This window comes from Bidens hawaiensis, unplaced genomic scaffold, assembly GCF_021521415.1.
Source record: "Bidens hawaiensis isolate Kalapana, Puna unplaced genomic scaffold, B.hawaiensis_p1.1 tig00035104_1, whole genome shotgun sequence".
NCBI classification, from domain to species: domain Eukaryota; kingdom Viridiplantae; phylum Streptophyta; class Magnoliopsida; order Asterales; family Asteraceae; genus Bidens; species Bidens hawaiensis.
The window spans coordinates 18,602-42,572 of record NW_027496111.1 but is presented as its reverse complement, the minus strand read 5'-3'; the positions used below and the strand labels follow the sequence as shown (position 1 = coordinate 42,572).

At 34.6% G+C, this 23,971-nt stretch overlaps 4 protein-coding genes across 4 annotated transcripts; 3 read left to right on the top strand and 1 right to left on the bottom strand.

Moving 5' to 3' along the window:
* Positions 1-2,813: 2,813 nt before the first annotated feature.
* Positions 2,814-3,416, bottom strand: LOC143587044 (uncharacterized). The gene has a single exon (XM_077068442.1). It carries the CDS (start codon positions 3,414-3,416, stop codon positions 2,814-2,816), a length of 603 nt encoding a protein of 200 aa, XP_076924557.1.
* A 6,207-nt stretch (positions 3,417-9,623) lies between these two features.
* LOC143587040 (uncharacterized) lies at positions 9,624-13,133 on the top strand. Its single transcript, XM_077068439.1, has 6 exons — positions 9,624-9,814; positions 11,324-11,359; positions 11,466-11,667; positions 11,775-11,853; positions 12,684-12,801; positions 12,964-13,133. The coding sequence occupies exons 1-6, from the start codon at positions 9,624-9,626 to the stop codon at positions 12,986-12,988; spliced, it is 651 nt and encodes a 216-aa protein (XP_076924554.1). The 3' UTR covers positions 12,989-13,133.
* A 1,987-nt stretch (positions 13,134-15,120) lies between these two features.
* LOC143587038 (uncharacterized) lies at positions 15,121-17,363 on the top strand. The gene is made up of 5 exons (XM_077068438.1): positions 15,121-15,287; positions 15,367-15,402; positions 16,442-16,643; positions 16,704-16,782; positions 17,205-17,363. The coding sequence occupies exons 1-5, from the start codon at positions 15,121-15,123 to the stop codon at positions 17,339-17,341; spliced, it is 621 nt and encodes a 206-aa protein (XP_076924553.1). The 3' UTR covers positions 17,342-17,363.
* A 1,643-nt stretch (positions 17,364-19,006) lies between these two features.
* LOC143587037 (ferredoxin-thioredoxin reductase catalytic chain, chloroplastic-like) lies at positions 19,007-23,434 on the top strand. Its single transcript, XM_077068437.1, has 6 exons — positions 19,007-19,109; positions 21,286-21,404; positions 22,788-22,837; positions 22,928-22,999; positions 23,103-23,163; positions 23,294-23,434. Exons 1-6 carry the CDS (start codon positions 19,007-19,009, stop codon positions 23,336-23,338), a joined length of 450 nt encoding a protein of 149 aa, XP_076924552.1. The 3' UTR covers positions 23,339-23,434.
* The last annotated feature ends 537 nt before the right edge of the window (positions 23,435-23,971 follow it).

Genomic DNA, 23,971 nt, shown 5'->3' with positions numbered 1-23,971 from the left:
AACTAGCTATAAAAAGTTGATTTGAAACATCTTGAGCTGATTTAGATCATTTATGTAAGCGAGCCAAAATCGACCTAGGCTCGGCTCGAGTCATGGCTCGGCTCATTGGCTCGATCTTAACCTCGCTTAACTTCAAAATCGAGCTAGAGCCTAGCTAAGTTACCTCGTTTAATTTCGAGCCCGAGCTCGCAACCACCCTGGCTCGACTCGGGTTCGACACATGAACAGCCCTACATGTGTCAATAACGAAACCGAATGAAATCTTTATTAAACAAAAGAACATCACGAACTGCATTGCGTGCTTTAACCCCAAATCAACGAAAAGGAAAACAAACACCAATTTTAAACCATCAAATCAACAACCTAGTTTATAACACATTAACAACGCGCATCCAGAATTATTACCTTAATAACAATAACAGAAACTATAAACCATCCTCTTTCAAACTATCATCACCAGAACACAACCAAGTATCAAAATCATGCTTACAATAAGCAATCAAAGAGACCAAAATCATAATCTTTATAAAACAACATAACATCAAAAACCACAACATGCCCGCTAATCTTACCCACAAACAAACACCAAAAAAATACAAACGAACAAACAAACGCCTTATCGAACCACCTAGTTCATACCTCGCATACAGCATTACCTCAACGATGAGAACCATAACCATTAACACCCGTCTCAGTAACCACAACATTCTTCTCGGTCTCCACATTACTATCACCATCACCTTCATCATCATCACTTTCCAGCGTAAACTGCGCCCCACTCACACGCTGCATCTCCGCTCCAAGCGGCTTATACCGCATCACCTCATCACTCACACCACCCCACCTCCTACTCACGAAACTAAACTCACCCACCACAAAACACATGACCAACACAAGACGACAATTCTTGGCGTTTTTAAATTTTTTTCATAGTAAACCGGAGATGCAGCGTGTGAGTGGAGTGCAGTTTACGCTGGAAAGTGATGACGATGAAGGTAACGGGAATGAGAGTGTGGTGACCGAGAAGAATGTTGTTGTCGTCTCTGAGATGGGTGTTAATGGTTTTGGTTCTCATCGTTGAGGTAACGTTGTATGCGAGGTATGAACTAGGTGGTTCGATAAGGCGTTTGTTTGTATTTTTTTGGTGTTTGTTTGTAGGTATGATTAGAGGGCATATTGTGGTTTTCGATGTTATGTTGTTCGATAAAGATTATGATTTTGGTCTCTTTATTTGCGTATCAAATGCATGCTTTTGAATCTTGGTTGTGCTCTTGTGTTGGTTCATGGATCTTGGTGGTTCGGTTTTGGTTATTTTTATTAACGTGATTCTGGATGCGTTACACGTTATAAAGTAGGTGGTTTGGTGGTCTGAATTCGGAGTTTGTTTACTCGTTGATTTGGTTTTAAATGTGGTTATGATGCTCTTATGCTCGATAAAGAATCAAGAGTTCGGTTTCATATTCGACACGTATAAGCATCATTCTGAATTTGACTGTGTTACTTGTGTTTGTTTATAAGCCTGGTGTCATTTGCATCTTGTAAACATCATGTGTTACTTGTGTTTGTTTATAAGCCTGGTGTCATTTGCATCTTGTAAACATCATCTGCAACTTTAATATGTTTTTGTGTCTGTTTTTCTTTTATATCTTGATGATGATGTGGTTAAAGAGATACCGCACTTTGGTCCAAATATCTGTCGCACTTAATATCGACATGTAATTTTGAATCTTGATTGTGGCTTTTGATTAATTGTCGTATCTAGGTTGTGGTTGATTAGAGGTGGTAATTTCGACCGTTTATAGAAATGTGCTCAAACGGGTCACAAATTACCCAAAATGGCTTTTTTAATCAAATTACTCAAAATGACTTTAAATCGTTTGTTAAGCTAAAACGAGTGGAACAAATCAATATGGTCAAACGGTCATCTGAAATGACTCTTTTGAGTTGTTTGTTTCAAGATATCATTTTTACACTTGTTAACACGTTAGTTACCTATAAAACCTAAAGAAAGGAAGATATTATTCGGTTTTACTCGATTGAACCTTAATGTATTAATACTACCAATTTGACTCGTGTTCCAACAATCATACCAAGAGGCTAGACTAGACACAACAAACACCCAATACAAAACACCAAAACAAGAAAATCAAAACGAAAACATTTATTTGATTTTCATACGAATGAATGAATTAATTTTCTCTAAATGTTAACAAAAAAAAGAGTAATCATTCTCTAATTGTTATGATCTTTACCAAAATGCGGTATTGCTTTAACCACATCATCATCAAGACATAAAAGAAAAACAGACGCAAAAACATACTAAGATTGAAGATGATGTTTATATGTGTCGAATATGAAACCGACACAGGCTTATAAACAAACACAAGAACACAGTCAAAATACAGAATGATGCTAATATGCGTCGAATATGAAACCGAACTCTTGATTCTTTATCGAGCATAAGAACATCATAACTACATTTAAAACCAAACCAACGAGTAAACAAACTCCGAATTTAGACCACCGAACCACCTACTTTATAACGTGTAACGCATCCAAAATCACGTTAATAACAATAACCAAAACCGAACCAACAAGATCCATGAACCAACACAATAACACAACCAAGGTTCAAAAGCATGCATATGGTAAGCAAATAAGGAGACCAAAATCATAATCTTTATTGAACAACATAACATCCAAAACCACAACACACCCGTTAATCTTGCATACAAACAAACACCAAAAAATACAAACGAACAAACAAACGCCTTATCGAACCACCTAGTTCATACCTCGCATCCAGCATTACCTCAACGATGAGAACCAAAACCATTAACACCCGTCTCAACGACGACAACAACATTCTTCTCAGTCACCACACTCCCATTCTCATTCTCATTCCCATTCCCATTCCCATTACCATCATCTTCATCGTCATCACTTTCCAGCGTAAACTGCGCCCCACTCACACGCTGCATCTCCGCTCCAAGCGGCTTATACCGCATCACCTCATCACTCATCCCACCCCACCTCCTACTCACAAAACTAAACCCGCCCACCACAAAACACACGACCAACGCAAGATGACAATTAAACTGCAACGTCGCAATCGCCCTCGCCCTATGAAACTCCGGGTGCCCTTTACACCAAACCGTAAAATTCCCACGACTCTTCTCCTTCATAAAACACTCGTCCGTTATCAAACCCGAATAAAACGAAAAACCCATTTGCACAAACCACATTCCTTGCATCACCAACCCGACCCCTCGCCCGAATCTCGCATAATTTGCACCCGATTTCACATCTTTCAATTCAAGAATCGTTGAAACGATACACACGGATACGGGTACGAGTAACAAATCATAATATCGATTCTCAATTCCATCTGGGTCTTTCTTTTGTATGTAAAACATAAAGAACTCTTCGACGAAGCCGAATAAGCAGATAATGTTGAGTATATGCGATGGGATATGAAACGAATTGATAATATTTGAATTTGATAAAAAGCCAAGAACAGAGAATAATAAGAATAATAAGACGATTGAGATTACTTGTAATTGCAAAACGACGCCGGATTGATCGTGGGATTTGAGGTTGTGGGTGATGGAGATTAGTGAGTTTAGAAAGAATAGGAGTGAGATTACGGTGGTTAGTATGAAGGGGATTGAATGGGTTGATTTGGTTCTTGGTGGGTTTTGGATTTGGGTGATGGAGATGATGGATTCGGTGGCGCCGATGAGGAATATTCCGGCGCCGCCGGTGAGGTAAGTGAGAAGTCCGGCGGTCATCGGTGGAGATCGGTGGTGGTGGTGATTGTGAATTGGTGAATGGTATTTGGGGGTTATTGAATGTTTTGAAAGTCAACTATGTTGAAACTCTAGATGCTTCAAGGACTATCTTTCAATGTTTTCATAACCGGATCAGACAGTATATAGGCGATCGGTTTTCGGGTTTAACTAATCGGTCTGACCGGAAAACTTTGGTAAGAAAATGACGGGGTAGGGCTGGAAAAAGGATTTTATAAAAAAATAAATAAATATTTTTTTCATAGTACACCAGACCGGTTTTCCGGTTCGAACCGGCCGGTTCTCTGGAAGACGAGCGAACTACACAGAACTGGACATGTCAGTGGACCGAATCCTGGTCGAACTGGTCAAGCCGGCCGGTTTAGTCCGGTTTTACATTGCTATTTATGCCAAATTAAAATGTTGAACCTTTGGAATGAATTAGGTTAAGTTGTGAAGATTTAAATGTGTGTTCTATTTATGAATAAGGAGGATTGATTAAATAAGTTGTGGCTTGAACTTGTTAGAAAAAGGTTTGTTTGAAACCGTCTTGTTTAAGTTTTTAATCGGTATAATGTGTTGAGAAGGTTGATCTTCTGTACCAGTTCTTCTCGAGATAAGTACTACAACTTGTTGCTTGCTCCGTTCTTTTTGCTATGTTGATTACATGATTCTACATGAAAGTTTTATTTCAAAGTGTTTTCCGACGGTTCTCGTCATGATCACTAATATCAAAAGCTGAGATCCTTGATTTTGGCTTTTGGTGAGAACTCGACATTTGAGGCTTTTGGTGAGAACTCGACAGATCAAATGGAGAGGTGGTGGAGTAGTGGTGGATAGGATTTGCAATATATAACTTTAAAATTGATATACAGATCAAATGGAGAGGTGGTGGAGTAGTGGTGGATAGGATTTGCAATATATAACTTTAAAATTGATATACACTTTGTGTCAAGATGATAGTCATTAAGTAAAATGATCATATGTTATAAAGCATTAATTATTAATGTAATTATACTTATATAATTTACATTAGGTATGCTAAATAGCTTTTTATATATGTAGGGCATGTATATTTTGAAAAGCCACTTCACATGTAGAAACTCTGAAAACCCAATGAGTGACTTATATTTGTCCACATATACCTTTTCTTATATATCTTTAATTTTGCCTTAAGGGCATTATAGTCTTTTACTTTTTAATCAGACAGAATTACAAATTTTGTCCTGTAAAAAAAGCCAAATTACGGTTCGTGTCTTCTTTGCAGGCGGTGTCCTTTAAACATTTTTTTCGTACACGTTATGTCCTTTACGCTAACTGGGTTAGAAAAACTCAGTTAAACACCCTCACGTGAGACGCATGTGAGGGCATATTGGTCTTTTCAAAACAAATTTATATTCTCATATTAATAATAATAACAATAAATTCACAAGCACACACACACACACACACACCACTCTCTTCACCCTTCTCTTCTTCACATACCAGACAACAACAATAATAATAATAATCACAACAACAATAATAATTAACAGATGACCAGAAGAACAATAATAATAATAATAATAATAATAATAATAATAATAATAATAATAATAAATCGACCACCAATCGCCGGAGAAGATAACGCCGAAGAAGAACCCACAAACCCAGATCCAAGCGGGCTACGAACCCACAAACCCAGATCCGTGGATCGTCGGAGAATTAGGTTCTGTTTTTTTTGCTTGCGTAAAATTGGGGAAATCAGTGAATCGGAGGTTGAAGAAGAATCAGCGGGTAGCGAAGGTTCAATGGAACTTCTGATGTTCTTAGTTTAGAAGCAAATCGGAGGGGTGGTGCTTGATGTGACGGTTAGGGATGGTGGTGCTAGATTCGGCGTCGGATTTTGTCCGGTGAAGATGGATCTGGGTTTGTGGGTTCTCCGGCGAGTTGGATCTGGAAGATGGATCTGGGTTTGTGTCTTCTCCGGCGAGTTTGACCGGAATCTGGGTTTATGGGTTCTCCGGCGAGTTGGATCTGGGTTTGTGGGTTCTAAGCAGTTTGGTGTTGCAGGGTGGTCGGGATAAGTGGTGGTCGGATCTAATGGTGGTCACATAGATGGTGACACTTGTTGGTGGGGATAAGCGGCGGTGATGTTGGGTGTTGCAGACTTGCAGCCTTGCAGGTGGTGGCGATGGTGATGGTGGCCGGGAGAGTGGTGATGATGAATCTGAGATGAGATGGAGATGGGTTGGAGAGAGAGAGAGTTTATTTTATAAATATTAATTATTAAATATATATTAAATATATTTTAACCACTTCGTTGAAAAGACCAAAATACCCTCATATGCGCCTCACGTGAGGGTATTTAACTGAGTTTTTCTAACCCAGTTAGCGTAAAGGACATAACGTGTAGGAAAAAATGTTTAAAGGACACCGCCTGCAAAGAAACTAAAAAAGGACACGAACCGTAATTTGACTTTTTTTAAAGGACAAAATTTGTAATTCTGTCTTTTAATTATGATTGTCCTGCTGAAATTATTGTCACCATTGCAAAAAACAACTTTCTTATTTCTATTAATTTCTTTACTCTAAAAAAATGGTGAATTCAAATACATAACTCCTCATATTTATAATGTATATGGATTCTCTTTTTTTAAGATCTAAAAATATAATAATATTGTTTTATATTAGATTTTTCTTTTGTTCTTTTTTTATTTACTTCCGTAACCACACCCATCATTTTAATTATTATTTTATTAATAATTAGTATAACAATAATATAGCGCCATAGCGTAAATATAAAAAAGTTGTCATTTAAAAAAAATATATAGCCAAAATATGATGCTTACACTTAATCGACACATAAGATTTAGATTGGAAATCAAAGTTTGCTTATAAATGGATTACTTTTCAATAAACATTTTACTTGCTAAAGTGTCAACATAAAAAAAACAACTTTTTTTAATAATTGTGTTAACTCTTCGAGCCACAAGCTGGCTCGAGTTGTGTATGAGCTGACCATCACAACTCGTTAAATAAAATCGAGCTCGAGTTAAGTTCGAGTAGAGCTGGGCCTAGATGGTCTCAGCAACAACCCTATTTAGGGCTTGCCTATTCAATGATTTTAATTAAAAATACATAAAAATGTTTTCTCTCTCCTGAAAACATATATAAAAGTTACTAACAAAATGTAAAAAAAATAGCAAAACAATTTTTTTTATGTTTTTAATGTTTTGTATTAAATGTAACACCATATATTACATGTAACAAAAAAAAAATGATGTTACATAGGGTTTTCACGGGTTTTCTCAACTCAAGAGGGTTTTCAAACTATACTTCTCCTATATATATATATATATATATATATATATATATATATATATATATATATGGGTTAGGTTCAAATAAGAAGTTTGATTTTCCTAAGAAGGCTAGGAAGGAGGGTATTTTTGTCTTAACACTTTTATATCAAAACCCACTTACTTTAATCTCAAAACCCACTTACATAAAACTCAATTACATCTTCACTCATCTCCTACATCCACCACCACTCCGCCGTCCACCGCCACCACACCCGTCACCCACCGCCACCACCTTGCCAGAAAAATCCGAAAAAACACAATGAAAAACACAAAGTAAGAACACAATAGAAAAAAACACTATGAAAAAAAAAACACAATAAAAAACACAATTGTATGACACAATGTAAAAAAAAACATAATGAAAAATACTATTGTATAACACAATTTTGTAAAACACAATTTGGTAAAACACAATTTGTAAAAAACCCACTAATTTTTTTAATTTTTATATTACAATATGATACTCATATTAAAGATAAAAAGACATTCGTTATTATGGTGAATTTGTTTTTCAATAAAAACGTAGTAAAAAAAAAGTTATGGACGTTTTAAAATGATGGAGGAATTTGGCATGTGTCTTGCATGTGAAGAGAGAAAGTCAACAAATGTGTCATTCCTTTTATGTCATTTACCTTATGTTCACACTTGATTTCCCCCTAAACTAATCTCAACCCTCCATATTCAAAATCAATAGACAATATTACTTTTTATCCTTCCTACAAAAACTATACTTCCTATTATAACCTAACCCATATATATATATATATATATTGAATGGAAAGTAAGGTTTTTTTAATGAAAAATAAATTTCAAAAAGTAAGATTTTAAGTTATTTTAAAAGGAGAAAGGATAAAAATGATGTGAATGTTGTGACTCACACACTTTATAAACCCACTTCTAAAACTATAGTTTGTCTTTTCTTTTTAACAACGTTTGGGGTTATCCATAATATTCGAGCGAGTCTTTATAAGACGACATGTAAACTGTCTGTATTAATTTTGTCGCTACAGGTTTAACTCACCTACGTACATGTACACCATCAAAAAAGTAACCACCATAATGAAAAAAAACACCAGTGAATCAAGTTTCCAATCCAAGGCCTTATAGGTATTCCATAGTAGCATCATATTAAAACCCAAAATACTAAGAAAAAAAATGTTAACGCACCCAAATTATTATTGGTTTTTAATACTTTCAAGCGACGTTAGTCGTCAGTTAGTGTGGGAGTGACAAAAACCAAATAGAGTGAAAATTAAGATTGGTGAATAACAAATCAAAATTCAAGAGTGCGCTATCAGCTAACGAGTAAAAGTTTATAGTATTAAAAACCAATATCCTATAGGGTAAAGTTAAAATACAAAGGGAGACAAAAATGAGAAGTTTGAGAATGATTTATGACCATACAAAAAACTCTTAAAAATAAATTTAAAAAATAATAAAAAAAATCATAACTCAAAATAACGACAAAATTTAAAAAACTAAAATGTTTTCCCATCATTCTCGTTCAAAAAAAATTGATGAAAGGATACAATGCCGAGATCAAAGACACAATGACGAAAATAAAGAAAAGACACAATAGATCGCAATATAACACAATGCCGAACAAAATATAAAGAAAAAAAAGACACAATGTCAAATGAAAAAAGTCACGATCAATGACGAAAATAAACACAAAACACAATGATCTTTTTCCCACAACATTATGTTTTTTTTAAGAACGATGAAAACGATGGAAACGTTTTTGTGTTTTTTTATTACATTTTGAGTTATGATTTTTTTATTATTTTTCTAAGAAGCTTTGCTTAAATGACTACAAATCTTTCTAATCATTCTCATTCTTATCCTACTTCTAGAATAACTTAACCCCGTATCCAATATCCCTTTATTAACTAATAAAACATTAAATTTTAAATCTTTTTCTTATATTAAAATAATAATAAAAGAAAATGTTGAAACTTAGGTGTCAAGCCTACATTTCTCCTAATTTATAATCTCTCATCTTATTCATTCTAACTATTCATGGGTCACGAGTCAAAATTATTTGGTCAAGCGGGTTATAACATAGTGTCATATTCATACCTGCAGTTTGACCAACTACGTAACTTTAGCACGTTTTTTAAATTTCTTGCAAATCCACACCTCATGTTTCTAAAACCATGCCATTTTAGTAATTTTACCCGTTTGTTTTTCATTTAAGTCTAAATTAAATTAATTCATAAGTCTTTTGAGAATCACAATTGAAATAACAAACCTTATTATTTTTATCGTTTGATAAATCCCGTATAATACACAGGTTTAAAAGCTAGTTAATAATAATAACCTATTACCATCATAGCTTTACACGTGTAAAATTCATGATTGGTGTGCAGCACCCGACTCGCCTGGATAAGAATCCAAACAACGACGTCGTTTAGCTTCCAGAAACCGAATATATAACCCCCAGCGTAGCTTTCCATCATCATCATCAACCCCACTTGGTCAGCCATTCATCATGTGTCAGTCTATCATCAGAAGTGAACCTTATGCATTTAGTTGTTTATTACTATGCTTCGTGTTAATCATCTCTGGTGGGCCCGTCCATGGCCGTCAACTTTTGTCCCAGACTCAACCACGACCCCATCCTGATAAAGCCGCACCATTTGCTCGATGGCTTGTTTCCCAGAGCTCATGGGGGGTTTTAAGGTAAAAGTGAAATCCATAATAATAATAATAATACTCATTTGTTAAGTTCAATTTGTATAATTGGTGATAATCATGTGTTTGTTGATTTCGGTTTTTGTGTTTATTATTATTATTATTATTATTATTATTAGGATTAGGATTTTATTAGGATTCTATAGATTTCCAAGATGAATTTCTGATTGTGTTTGGGGTGTAAATGAGCCGAGCCCGATTTGTTTTGACTTGAGAGTCATTTTTTAAGTTCGGGCTAGGCTTGTTTATAATTTATTAATTAATTTATATAAGTTTTTATTTTTAATTATTTTTATATGTATCTGATTGTGTTTGGGGTGTAAACGAGCCGAGCCCGATTTGTTTTGACTTATGAGTCGTTTTTTAAGCTCGGGCTAGGCTTGTTTATACTTTATTAATTAATTTATATACGTTATTTTTTTAAAAAAAAATTTATATATTTTGGGAAAAACCTTAAACGAGCTAAATAGCTCGGCTCGGCACGAGCTCGTGATGTGCATTGTGAAACTAATACACAGAACTCCAAAAGGGTCAAATTTAAAATACACAAGGCTCGACGAGCTTAAACGAGCTTCCCATGCAAGGCTCTAGCCCGGGCTTGATAAATAAACAAGCTTTATAACGGGAGGTGAATTGGTGATTGATTAATCGAACACGAATTAAACACACGAATATTTTTAAAGCTCGTTTAAAAAGTTCAGTTCACTCGGAGCTTTTTATCAATCTGATCTCAAGCAGCTAGCTGCTCGGCTCGTTTGCACCCCTAGTTTATTATTGCTTAGTTTCTTATCTCTTTACTGATTTTACTGATATGAAGCTAACTTAAAAAATATACCTCTTTACTGATTTAGTTTTTTAAGCTCGGACCAGGCTCGTTTATAATTTATTAATTATTTATATACGCTTTTTTAAATTATTTTTTGTGTATTTTGAGAAAAACCTTAAATGAGCTTAAGCTCAGCTCCAGCTCGTGTAAACGAGCCAAATCTCGCCTTGAGCTCGGATTGCGATGTGAGGTAAAACTGAAAAACACACAAGGCTCGTTAAGGCAAGGCGGGCTGATGAGCTTAAACGAGCTTTCCAGACAAGGTCGAGAAGCTCGACCTTGTCTGGAAAGCTCGTTTAAGCAATAATAAACTAGACGAGCTTTATCTAAGGCTCAGGTCTAAAAACTAAACGAGCTATATTTAAGGCTCTTGCTCGGGTCATGCTCCAAAAAGCTCGGTTCGTTTCGAGTAGCTTGCGAGCTGCTTGGCTTGTTTGCACCTCTAAATTATTATTGCTTAATTTTTTAATCTCTTCACTGATTTTACTGATTTGAAGCTGAAATCTGGATATTATTTATTTCTAATTTCAAATTTTAGGTTTATGATGATGATTAAATTAAAATTTAGTTAAATTTGAAAATAAATAAATGATTCTGTAAATATTGTTACTTCAATTCGAATATAAAATCTGAATATATTTAATAATTTAATTTCATCACAAATTTTGCAGTACAATTGCAGATGACTTGGGTGGAGCTCCCTTTGGGTATGATTTTTAATCTTTTTATAATATTAAATAATTATTAATATTTTGAAATTTTAATATGAAAGAAAACTGGTCACAGGATTAATTTGATATTATTATGGTGCAGGAATGTGGTTTCATTCAGTGATGGCCTACCCAACAAAGGCACCGGGGTTCCGTATTTTTACTTAACAACTTTGGATCCAACTGCACGTTACGCGTTGAAAGATCATAGATCTTCGTTAACGATAAGTGAATACCCGATTGGAACTTGTGGCAAGGCGGACCCTGAAAACCCGACCTGTTCTAAAATTACACTCACTGGAAAGGTATGGAGTTAGATTATTATTATTTTTATTATTATTATTATTATTATTATTATTATTATTATTATTATTATTATTATTATTATTATTATTATTATTGTTTGTTTCAGTTAAGTGAGCTAGATGCAGAATCTAAGGAGGCTGTAACAGCTAAAAGTTATTTGTTTGCTAAGCATGCTGAGATGAAAGGTAAAACTGTAACACACGCGTTATGTGTGATATACTAGAATTGTTAAGAAACCGTTGAAACCGCCCAAACTGAGCTAAATTGACCGGTTCGGTCAGGTTATGAGTGAACAGGCTCGGTTTATGGTTTGGAAAACAAGGTTTCACAGTTCGGTACAGTTTGGAACGGCCCTGCAAAACTGAACGAGCCGAAATATTAAAAGAATGATAAAATTTATTTCTTTTAATCTGTTTAGTTTTAATAAAAATAAAATAATTTTTTTTCGTATAGGAATCAAACAATTGTAACACGTATAATAATTTTTAATATTTCTATGTATATAACTTTATATTATTAGTTTTACCGATTTCGTGCTATTATTTTTTTTACGCATTGGGATTTTCGTTAACCCTTAAATACCGAAAAGGTAAAAGGTTTGATATTTTTTTAAATGTACCGTTTGGTACGATTTCATGCTAAAGAAAAAGCCCAAACTAGCAAACCGCCAAAACGAACCATTTTGGCCGTTCCAGCCGACCTAGACAATTCAGTCAGTTGAGTTTAGTTTTTCCAAAAATCGTACTTACCGGTTCAGCACAAAAATACGTCAAAATCAGCTGAACCAAACCGTGAAAACCCTATGATCGACCTAAGTCTGGCAAAACGAGTGGGTCTGGTTGGGTTTGGTAATGGGTCAAATGGGTTGTTCTAAAAAGTATCAGTTTGGTTCGGGCAAAACGGGCTGAGGTTGAAACGGACTGTTTTGTTAAAAAATTCAGCTACCATATATTCTTTTTTTTTTTTACGTTTAATGCTATTGACGCGATTTAATTCTTGTTATATTTGTTGATAGACTGGCCAACGGATCATAATTTCCAAGTGTTCAAACTGGATATCGAAGAAATATTCTTGATCAATTACTTTGGCGGTCCTAAACCTCTTACGGTTGATCAATACCTCCATTCTGGAAAGTAAGTCGGATTCAAGAGCAGTAACCGTAATGAGTTTATATAAAGTTTACTGCAATGTAACCTGATCATTGTGAAATATGAATATATGATATATAAAGTTTAATAAAAAAAACTTGTTGGTCTTGAAGCACATTTACAAACACATATTTTTGCCATTTACAGGGATGAATTAACAGCAATTTTGTGAAAAAACGAGCATGATCCCAAACACGTTTTGACTTTTGAGTATTCGATTCGAGAATTTGTAAATTGTGTCAAGTATTTGTGTAATATGATTACTTGAACATCGAATATTTGTATGCCAATTGCCAAGGCTCATTTGTTACATGGAAATAATAGTCACAGAATAATTAAATGTGTAATGTGTGTTGACTTTTTCAAATTATAAAGTTCTTGGTCAACTGCAATGACCTGAAGAGCAATGGGCAGTCATAGGCTTTAGGTTTAGGCTGGTTCGGTAGTTTTGGTAGTTTCGTACGTTTAAAAGATGAAGGCAGAGCCATGGTTCGGTAGTTTTGGTAGTTTCGTACGTTAAAAAGATGAATGTAGAGCCATGACGTTTACGTTGAAATTACATTTTTTTTAATAAATAATATATATGCCGGAGAGCCTTTGCTATAGTCTCTTTAACCGAATTTAGTGATTCGCGAAACCACATTTTCAATAACCAAAATAAATGGACTATTTGTATCCGAAACCAAAACTGACTGGTTATAAAATAAAAAGCATAGTTACATTACATGTTTCATTATGATTAGGGTGTAAACGAGCCAAGCTGCTCATGAGCTAGTTGAGACTTGCTCGCTAAAATCTTGAATCAAGCTAGGCTGGCAAAGACCAAAGTAACCGAACTTTCTATAACCAAACTGGTTAGTCACAGAATCAAAATATCGATTAGCGGTTCGATTTTGATTAGATATGTAAACAAGCCAAATTGCTTGCGAGTTACTTGAGATCAGCTTGCTAAAATCTCGAATCGAACCGAGCTTATATTGGACCTCTTTTTAACTAGTGAGCTTGAGCTTCACATATCAAGCTTGACTAGGCTCATAAGCTTAAACGTACATATTATTTATTTAATTTTTATTTAATATATTAAATATATAAAAATAATAATTAATAGAAAAATATAACGAAGTTAGCCAAAAAGATGCAAATAGATGAAACTTGAAAACCTTAGGTCTTACCTCATAAAAACAGGCTTGGTACTCAGCTAGTCATTCTGGTTAAACCTTAGGGACTCAAACCAAAATTAACTCTTAAATAATCTATAATATGCTATATAAAAGTTATAATTATAAATACATATAAAAATAATTATAAATCTAGATAAATAAAATAATTAGTAATAACAAATGTGTTGAGATAGAACTCAAAAAACTACCTACGATATAAGCTCGAGTTTTATACATAGACGAGCTCAAGCTATCTTAAATTAAATGAATGCTGGACAGTGGACAGGACATCAAATCAGGTCCAACTATGATTATTACATAATACTAGGGATGCAAATGAGCCGAGCCCGAGCTCGACTAGGCTCAAGCTCGGGTCGTTTAACTTACATAGAGCTCGAGCTCGAGCTCGGCTTGTTTCGAGATTTATTTTCAAAGCTCGAGCTCGGCTCGTGAGTAGATTTTCAAGCTCGAGCTCGGCTCGCGCTCGGATCGTTTATTATTTATCAATTATTTTTTATATAAATATAATTATTTTTATATATTTTTCCTATGATAATTTTATGTATAAAATAATATATATTATTTAATTATTTTTATTTATTTTTTCATAACATTTTTTATATATTAATTAATAATTATTTAATATATATTTTTTTAAATTATACAAATGACAAGCTCGTGTAGGCTCGCGAGCCGGATCGAGCTCGATAAATGAAGCTCGGGCTCGTGCTCGTTTTTTTAAATGAGCTTATTTTTAGGCTCGAGCTCGGGCTTAGGCTAGATTAAGCTTGGCTCGATTGAGCTTTTTAACGAGCCGTTCTCAAATAGCTCGCCAGCAAGTCGGCTCTTTTGCACCCCTAATAACATTTGGTGCATTTACATAAAATTATTAAAACAGATAGTTATGTTTTTTTCCATAAAAACTGAAAGGCTTCAAGTCATTTGAGCAAACTCAAATAAAACAACTGACCCCATAAATAATGCTTAATAAAAGCCCATGCTTCTTGTCACAGGTAAAGAGATTTACCAAGGGAACATGATTACATGTGTCTCGAAACGACATCGTTTACGCTCTCATGAAACCGTATATATATAATCACCAATACAGCTTTCAGTTCTCATCATTAAGTTGTTAGCTGTCAAAATGGATCTACATATGATCAGAAATAAAAATTTTGGTCTTCATTTGATATTTTTTGTGTTGGTTATATACAAAGTGTCTGCATCGTTGTCTGAGGAAAGGCCGAATCGTGGCAATGCACCGGCATTTGCTCGATGGTTGGTTTCCGAGAACTCTTGGGGGGTTTTGAGGTAATATGACTACTTTCCAGTTCAGTTTCAAAAGTTAATATTTTCGAATGTAGCTGATATTGTTACCGAAATATTGCAGCACTCTTGCGGATGATTTGAGTGGAGGACCTTTCGGGTATGTTGGTTTCGGTTCTTTTGTATATCATGTTACGTCTGAAACAATAATATGTTGAGAACTGCGAGAACCACATAATTCATTTGTATAGTGTAATTGTTTATGATGATTTTTTTTGTATGCATTATGTACAAACGCATTATACGGTTTACTTCTCGTTCTCATTTCTACGTGCCTCATATATATATATATATATATATTAGTAGAGGGACGTTGATTTCAAAATCAGTAATATGCCGAGAACTTCAAGAATCGAATAATTAGGATCGTCTCCGAGAATCGTTAAAACTTTTTGGGCCGAAGGCGAAAAAAATTTTGGACCTTGAGTAAAAGTTTTTTTTGTCGAATTGAAACAATTAAAATTTTTAAACGGGTTATTTGGTTCTGATTTGGGCTATGCAAAAAATTTTTGTTTATAAAATAGCCTTAAATGAGTTGAGTAATTGGATTAAGCATTAAAAATACATTTTTTTTTCATAAAAATATGTAAAGAAAGTTTTTTTTTTTTTTTTAATTTTTGGGCCTAGCGAGGTGTCGGGCCGGTGTCGGTCGACCACAATCAGGGCCGTCTCTGAGAATCGTTAAAAATTTTTGCGCCGAAGGTGGAAAAAATTTTGGGCCTTAAGTAAAAAGGTGTTTTTGTTGAATTGAAACAATTAAAATTTTTAAACAGGCTTATTTGGTTATGAATTGGGTTGTGCAAAAATTTGTTTATAAAATAGGCGTAAATGAGTTGAGCAATTGGATTTAAACATTAAAAATACATATTTTTTCATAAAAATATATAAAAGAAAGTTTTTTTTTATTTTCGGGCCTAGTGAGGTGTCGGGCCGGTGCCAGCCGACCACCCCGCCCTCCTTAAGAGCGGGCCATGCAAATATGCATTTGTACACACTACTTTGGATGTAACACATTAAAAAGTTATGTGGCCGCATATGTTTCTCTCTCTTACACAAGTTTATTATCAAGTCTTGCAGTTCTCAATGTATTATTGGTTCTGAAACAACATGACTGATCAGTACATGTTAAAACGATGTAGGGATGTGGTTTCGTACAGTGACGGGCAACCCTACCACGGCACTGGCATTCCATATTTTTACTTAACGACTCTGGACCCAACCACACTATATGCGTTGAAGGATCATAGATCTTCCTTCACATTAAGCGAGTTTCCTCTTGGAACATGTGGCCAGATTGACCCCGAAAATCCAACGTGTTCTAAAATCACACTCACAGGAAAGGTATAATTAATTGACAAATTAGTATATAATTAGTACGCAAATTTGATCGTTTTGTTTCAGTTGAACGAGGTGGATCCAGAATCGGAGGAGACTAGCATGGCTAAAAAGGCTTTATTTTCTAAACACGCCGAGATGAAAAGTAATACATGTTACATATTTCGATTTAAACGACCATATGAACTTTCGTTTGAATGTCTAATGATGACATTATGCGCCAAAATTTGTTGGTCAAATGGACATAATAAAGTTATATAGGATCAATGTGGTCAATCAAATTTTGACAATATACGTAACATATAATTTTAAAAAAAAACTATGGGGTCGTTTGACCTCAGTAAAACCTTAGTGGGCCCACCTCTGCTTGAGATAGCGGACCCAACTGACATAATAAAGTTATATAGGATCAATGTGGTCAATCAAATTTGATAGTACACGCAACATATAATTTTAAAAGAAACTGTGGGGTTGCCTGACGTCAGTAAAACGTTAGTGGGCCCGCCTCTGCTTGAGACAGTGGGCCCATGGTTCGGCCCATCTAACTCTTGTGGTTGTTGGTGATAGATTGGCCGAAGGATCATTCTTTCAAGGTATACAGATTGGATATCGAAGATATATTCTTGATCGATTTCTATGGCGGCCTGAAGCCTCTCACAGTTGATCAATACTTTCTTCCTGGAAATGAAGGAAGATGGGAGTAAACCCACCCAAGTTATGAAGGCTTTATATTTTTATACCAAAGTTTACCATAATATGTAATGTGAGAAGTTGTAAGGCATGATACATGATACATACATAATAAAGTTATATAGTTATATGGTAACTTTACGGAATAATAACCAAGTTCTCTGCCAGTTTCACGAAAGTCACTTAAACTTTTATTTATCTTTCAAATTCTATATGTTTCGACAAACTTATTCCCACGTTAGGGCTGTTCATGAGTTGAACCAGGTCGAGTTGGGGTCAAACTTGAACTCAGATTGTTTACAAACCAAGCCAAACCCAGCCATTGATAACCTAGTTGATTTTAAGCGAGCTATGTCCGAGGCTTATTAAGCGAGTTTTGGCATATCTATATGTGTAGTTCATTTCAAATCTAACAATGTGCTTGTGAAGATATAAATTCACAAAAATGAAAAATAATCACAATAGCCCAATACCCCATACAGACATAATAGTAAACTAGAGGTGTACCAACCGGTTAATGGGCCCAAACCGGTTTAGGAGGAAAAACTATCGAACCTATCTAATTGGTTTAGCTTGAATTTTAAACCGTTTTTTTCCAAATCAGATTTTGATTTTCCTAAGTGAAAACTGATATACAGACCTACGGGTTGGGTCGATTTAGCCCAAATTGGTTTAAGGGTGTTTGGTCGGTTTGTAACCAGTTTACCAGTCCCAAACCGGTTTTTATTAACACCTCTATTGGTAAACTAGTAAAGCCAACTAGAGTAGGGGTGTACAAAGATACGGGTTTGGGCCAAGTAAACTGGTACACAACCCAGCCCAAAACTAGTATAGAACCAGTTGGGCCAAACCAGTTTGTAACCCAACCTAACCCGTAGGTTTGGCACCCGCTCATATTCTCGTTCTTTGAAACCATTTTATAACCTGAACCGGTAGTAAAAAAATAGGGGCGTTCACGAAACCAAAATCCAAAATCCAAACTGAAAGCGAAACCCAAAGAAACCAATCCGAATTCTTATTCGGATATTTGGATCGGGTCGATCCGAATATCCAAATAACTAATTCGGATCCGGATATGGAATTTTAAAAAAATCGGACTGTTTGGATTATTTGGATATCCGTTTAATCCAAATAGATAACATGCTTTTAGTGGTATTTTCCAATTGAATTTGTTATTTCGGATTATTCGGTTATTTTCGGATTTTATCTGAATTTGATCCGAATTGAATTTGGATAGATTCGGATCGGATAAGAATATACCTAATTCGGATCAATCGGATGGGGTCCTAAAATTTTCAATTTCGAAAACTCCAAACTAAGTAAACCGAATAATCTGTTATCCGATCCGATATACACCCCTACTTAAAAGCCATTAAAACATTTTTGTGTTCCCAAACCGGTTTGTAACCCGACCCGAATTGGTTTTTCTTTCAAAACAAACCGGTTCGGGTTACCAGTTTTGGGATAAATCGGATAACTTATTATCTTCACAACGAGTGGTGCTCCGTCATCTCGTCCTCTTCGGAATAAAAAATATCTTCACTGTGACGCCAAATCATACACGCACATATACATACATGTATACACATATATAATATATATAGCTCACCTGATATGATCCAGATCTTTTACTCTTCTTAATTCATTAACAATTACAATTACTTCAACTGTTGAACATTATGGCGCTGATGAGAGCTTTGCCGGCAACCACGTCTTCTGCCGTTTCCTCCTTCGCCGTACCTCCGGTGCACCGCAGCTTCCGGCGAACTGTCGTTGTTAACGGTAATTGTTTGATTTAGATTATAGAGTTAATTTTGTTACGTGTTGAACCCTAGCTATTTGTGTATTATTAATTATTAGGTGAATTGAGCTCTTGTAGAGTTAAATTGATTCGTTACTTGATTCGATTTCATTGAAGTGTGATTTAAGTTAGAGATGATGCTCATATAACGGACTATACGTGCTTATAAGGTTGCAAATAGGATGTTCGTATATGTTCGTTCGTTTAATAAATGAACGGACACGAACAGAGGTCATTTTCGTTCGGTTTTGTTTGTGAGCTTTCGGTTTTGTGTTTGTGGTTATGTACGTTAATGTATGTTTGTTTGTTCATTAAATGTTTTTAATATAATGTGTTCGTTTACGTCCATTTATGTTCGTTAAATCGTTAATGTTTGCTTATTGCGATTAATAAATGAATGGGCATGAACAAGGACTTTTGTTCTGTGAACGTCCGATAATGTGTCCGATAGTGACTTGTTTCATCTTATCATCTAGAATTAAGCAATGTATGTTGGTGATTTAGTGAAAATTTGTGTGTTTGTTAGTCGAATACTCGAATTGGGCTTTCGTAGAGTTAAATTGATTCGTTACTTGTTTCGAATTTATTGAACTGATTGAAGTGATTTAATATAGATGATGCTCATGCTGGTAGTATGTTTATTGAATCATGTGGCAGATATAACTGTACTTGCTTATAAGGTTGCAAATAGGAAGTTCGTTTATGTTCGCTCGTTTGATAAACGAATGGACATGAACAAGGACTTTCGTTTGATTAACTGAATGAACGAACAACAGATATGAACAGAGGTCATGTTCGTTCAGTTTTGTTTGTGAACGGTCGATAATGTGTTCATTTACGTCCGTTAATGTTTGTTTGTGTTTGTTCATTAAATGTTTTCAATATAATGTGTTCGTTTACGTCCATTTATGTCCGTAATTGTTAGTTTATTGCGATTAATAAATGAACGGACATGAACAAGGACTTTTGTTCTATGAACGTCCGATAATGTGTTCGTTTACGTCCTTTAATGTTTGTTTGTTCATTAAATGTTCTTAATATTTTTAATGACTTGTTTCATCTTATCATTTAGAATTAAGCAATGTGTGTTGGTGATTTAGTGAGAATTTGTGTGTTAGTCGAATGCTCGAATTGTGCTCTCGTAGAGTTAAATTGATTTGTTACTTGTTTCGAATTCATTGAACTGATTGAAGTGATTTAATATACATGATGCTCATGTTAGTAGTATGTTTATTGAATCCTGTGACAGATATAACTATACTTGCTTATAAGGTTGCAAATAGGGCTGTAAATGAACAGAATGTTTGGCGAACTGTTAGGCGGGAAGTTTGTTATGTTCATTCGTTTAATAAATGAACGGACATGAACAAGGGCTTACGTTCAATTAGCTAAATGAACGAACATGAGCAGAGGTTATGTTTGTTCAATTGTGTTCGTGAACGTTTGATAATGTGTTTGTTTACGTCTGTTTATGTTTGTTCATAAATGTTTTTATTATTTTTAATGACTTATTTCATCTTATCATATAGAGTTAAGCAAAACTATTAGCAACAGAAAAAAATATATATAAGAGTATTATTTGTGTTTAATTTATGTGTAAAATTAACATATGAATATAAATGTTAAAATAAAACACCAACACAAACTTGGTAGTCGGACCGATCATTGACGCTGACTATTCTCTGTTTGCCAAATCGAATAAAGCATTGTTTGTGTTCGTGTGTGTTTGTGAGACATTCACGAATAAGTTCATTTCCTTAATGGACGAACTTGAACAAGAAGCTTAGTTTGGTTAGTTGTTCGTGAACCGTTCGCTTGTTCAATAAAAGCTTAATGGACAAACATGAACAAGGCCTTGTTCGGTTCGGTTCGGTTCGTTTACAGCACTAGCTGCAAATATCTTCATCATGTTCATATTCATTTCAATTTGTGCATATTAATGGCCTAATTTTACTTGCTCACATACATGTTAAATAATATATACCTTGAATTAGTAACAAAGTATTATTGCTAGCAACAAGGAGAGGGGATTAATATTTAATATCATTGAGCTCAAGTTAATTTGTATTGAAATTTTAGTTGTATTATATTGGAGGCAGTTTCTTTGTGGCTAAGATTATTGTTTTTTTTTCGTTTTTGTTTTTGTTTTTATAACAGCTTCAGCTGAACCATCTGATAAGTCTGTTGAAATTATGAGGAAATTCTCAGAGCAGTATGCCCGTAGATCTGGCACATACTTTTGTGTCGACAAAAGTGTTACTTCTGTGGTTATCAAGGTACTGCTTCTTTCCATTGTTTTCTCATGCGAGACTATGAACTATGAAGGATTTCCTATATTAGACTTACGATTAATTTTCTTCTATTATTTCTGAGTTAAATAGAAGAGTTTTGAGTGCCTTTACATTCTGAGATTCTTTAGTACACTTCCTTTTTAATGTGCTTCTCTGCTTGCCTGCTTGAATAGCTTGAAGCTTCTGATTAACTGATTACAACTTAAGTTATTTCATGAAACAAAGAGTTGAACCATTAAATGTAAATTTTTTTTAAAAATGAGAGTTTCCTACTTTTATAGATATCACTGTGGATGCCAGTCAAAATCTTCATTTAGAAATAATTTCCAATGCTTATCTGATTATGGATCTATACATTAAGAAATCCCTAGACTCATAAAATTTTAAGATCTTGTGACTTCATTCCCTTTAAAGACATAAGACCTACCTTCACACACACACACACTGACACACACACACACACACAGTATAAATGCTCGAATAAGTTTGATGGTATGCCCTTCTAGTTTTTTGAATTGCTACGGAAGTGATATATTCTTTTTAAATATGATTAGAAGCATATAATGAATCCCCTACATTTACATCACATATTAGGCGAATCAGTCATAAATCATAATAGAAGTCTTTCTTGAGTTACTCCTGATGGTGACCCAAATAAACTGTAAAGTTAGTGACACGTCTCCATGTTATCTATCTAAGCTCATGATCTTTGCTGTATTTTGTGTGTTGAGATCTCTTCTGCAATGTTAATTTTGGCCTCTGCTCTATGATACACATACATCTCTTTGGATACAAACAACAGTTTTGATGCTTGGAAGTTAGAATCCTTAAAACAAGTTCTTTTACCTGTCTGTAATTTTATTAAAACATTTTCTCATAGTATCTAATTCAAATTACATATATTATGTAGTATAGTCAATAAGCATATGAATTCCAATTTTAGGCTTTCAAGTAATCTCTAAGTCCATTGCAGCTTCAAACTGAAATATATCTTCCATAAAGTTAAAATGCACTTTGAGATTAGTTGGCTCTATACGAATGCCTGGCCCTTAGGCGAGCACCTTATTACCTAGTCATGACATTTGGTGTGCTCAATGCTCATTTATTTTTGCAACGTGGCAGTTTTTATCAAAACAACAATTATAAACCACAAGGACCAGTAGCTGGTATTCTGCTAATACAAAGTATATAGTTTCTTTGGTGTACACAGAGACCTAAACTGCTATGTCTATTGTCTATGCATATCTATATCACTCTTTTTTAAATCTCTATTCAAGTGTGTGTGAAGTTTTTGGCCTCGGCTCATGATTACTTGTTTTATATGGTAAAGTTGAAGCTTTTGGTCTTTACTCTTTACTGTGGACACAGGGATTAGCAGACCACAAAGATTCCTTGGGCGCACCACTTTGTCCCTGCAGGTATGTTGCGTTTCTTGCTCATTTACCACATAAAAATATCTTACTTGTGTCGGTAAAAATCAGATAATATGTGATTCGGTATGTAAACAGGCACTATGATGACAAAGCAGCTGAGGCGACGCAAGGCTTTTGGAATTGCCCTTGTGTTCCCATGAGAGAAAGGTATCTGCCATACTTTTTGCCACATAAACATTTAATTAAATGTTCGATTTTAGTTTATTTACAACTTTAACAAGACATTTAATATTGGCATCTTATTTCTCAGAAAAGAGTGCCACTGCATGCTTTTCCTCACTCCGGATAATGATTTTGCTGGCACGGAGCAGGTAATTCGAACGCAAATTTTTAGTAAATATAGAATTTAAGAAAGCCAACAGTTTCAATTAAATAGTTTTATTAAACTAATTTTGAAATTGCTCGGTTCTAACTGCGTAACCTTTCCTTGAATAAATGCAGGTGATTTCAATGGAAGAAATCAAAGAATCAACCGCCAATATGTAGTTTAGGTGCATCCTTCTTTTTGGTACACAAATACTGATTACATATTTACAGTACATGTATTACTTTACATGCTCATATAACATCACTTTTGGTGTACCGTGTTATCGTGTATCCCAGCATCGCATTAACATGCCTTACAAGAAACTAACAAAAGTAAAATGAAACCACCATCAAAACTAGAAATATGTAACCGACATGTGTACTCAATGTTTGGTTTTTGAGAATTTTATAAAAAAGATGCAGATTGGATTTTAGGGCAAAACTTCACTGGAATCGAATATAGTTTGTTAATGGCATGTTTGCATGATGAATAATTAAACCACTTCATAAATTCACATAAACAATTCTTAAAACTTAAATATAACTATATTGTATCCATTAAAGGATGAAACTTTTGCAAGCAAACAACTGAATTCCAGATGACGAGAACAATACCAATTTATTCTAGAATTTTAAAAACTTATAGATATTTTATTAATTTCCGCATCTAGGAAATTAATAAAAAATGGTCTTCAAGGGCACATTGGTCTACCAGCTTGAGTCTTCATGTCTGTGTAGCACGAGCTGCATATCTCTTTGTTTCCATAGTGACCGGGTGGAACACAGTTGCATCGGTTACAGCACACCATGCAG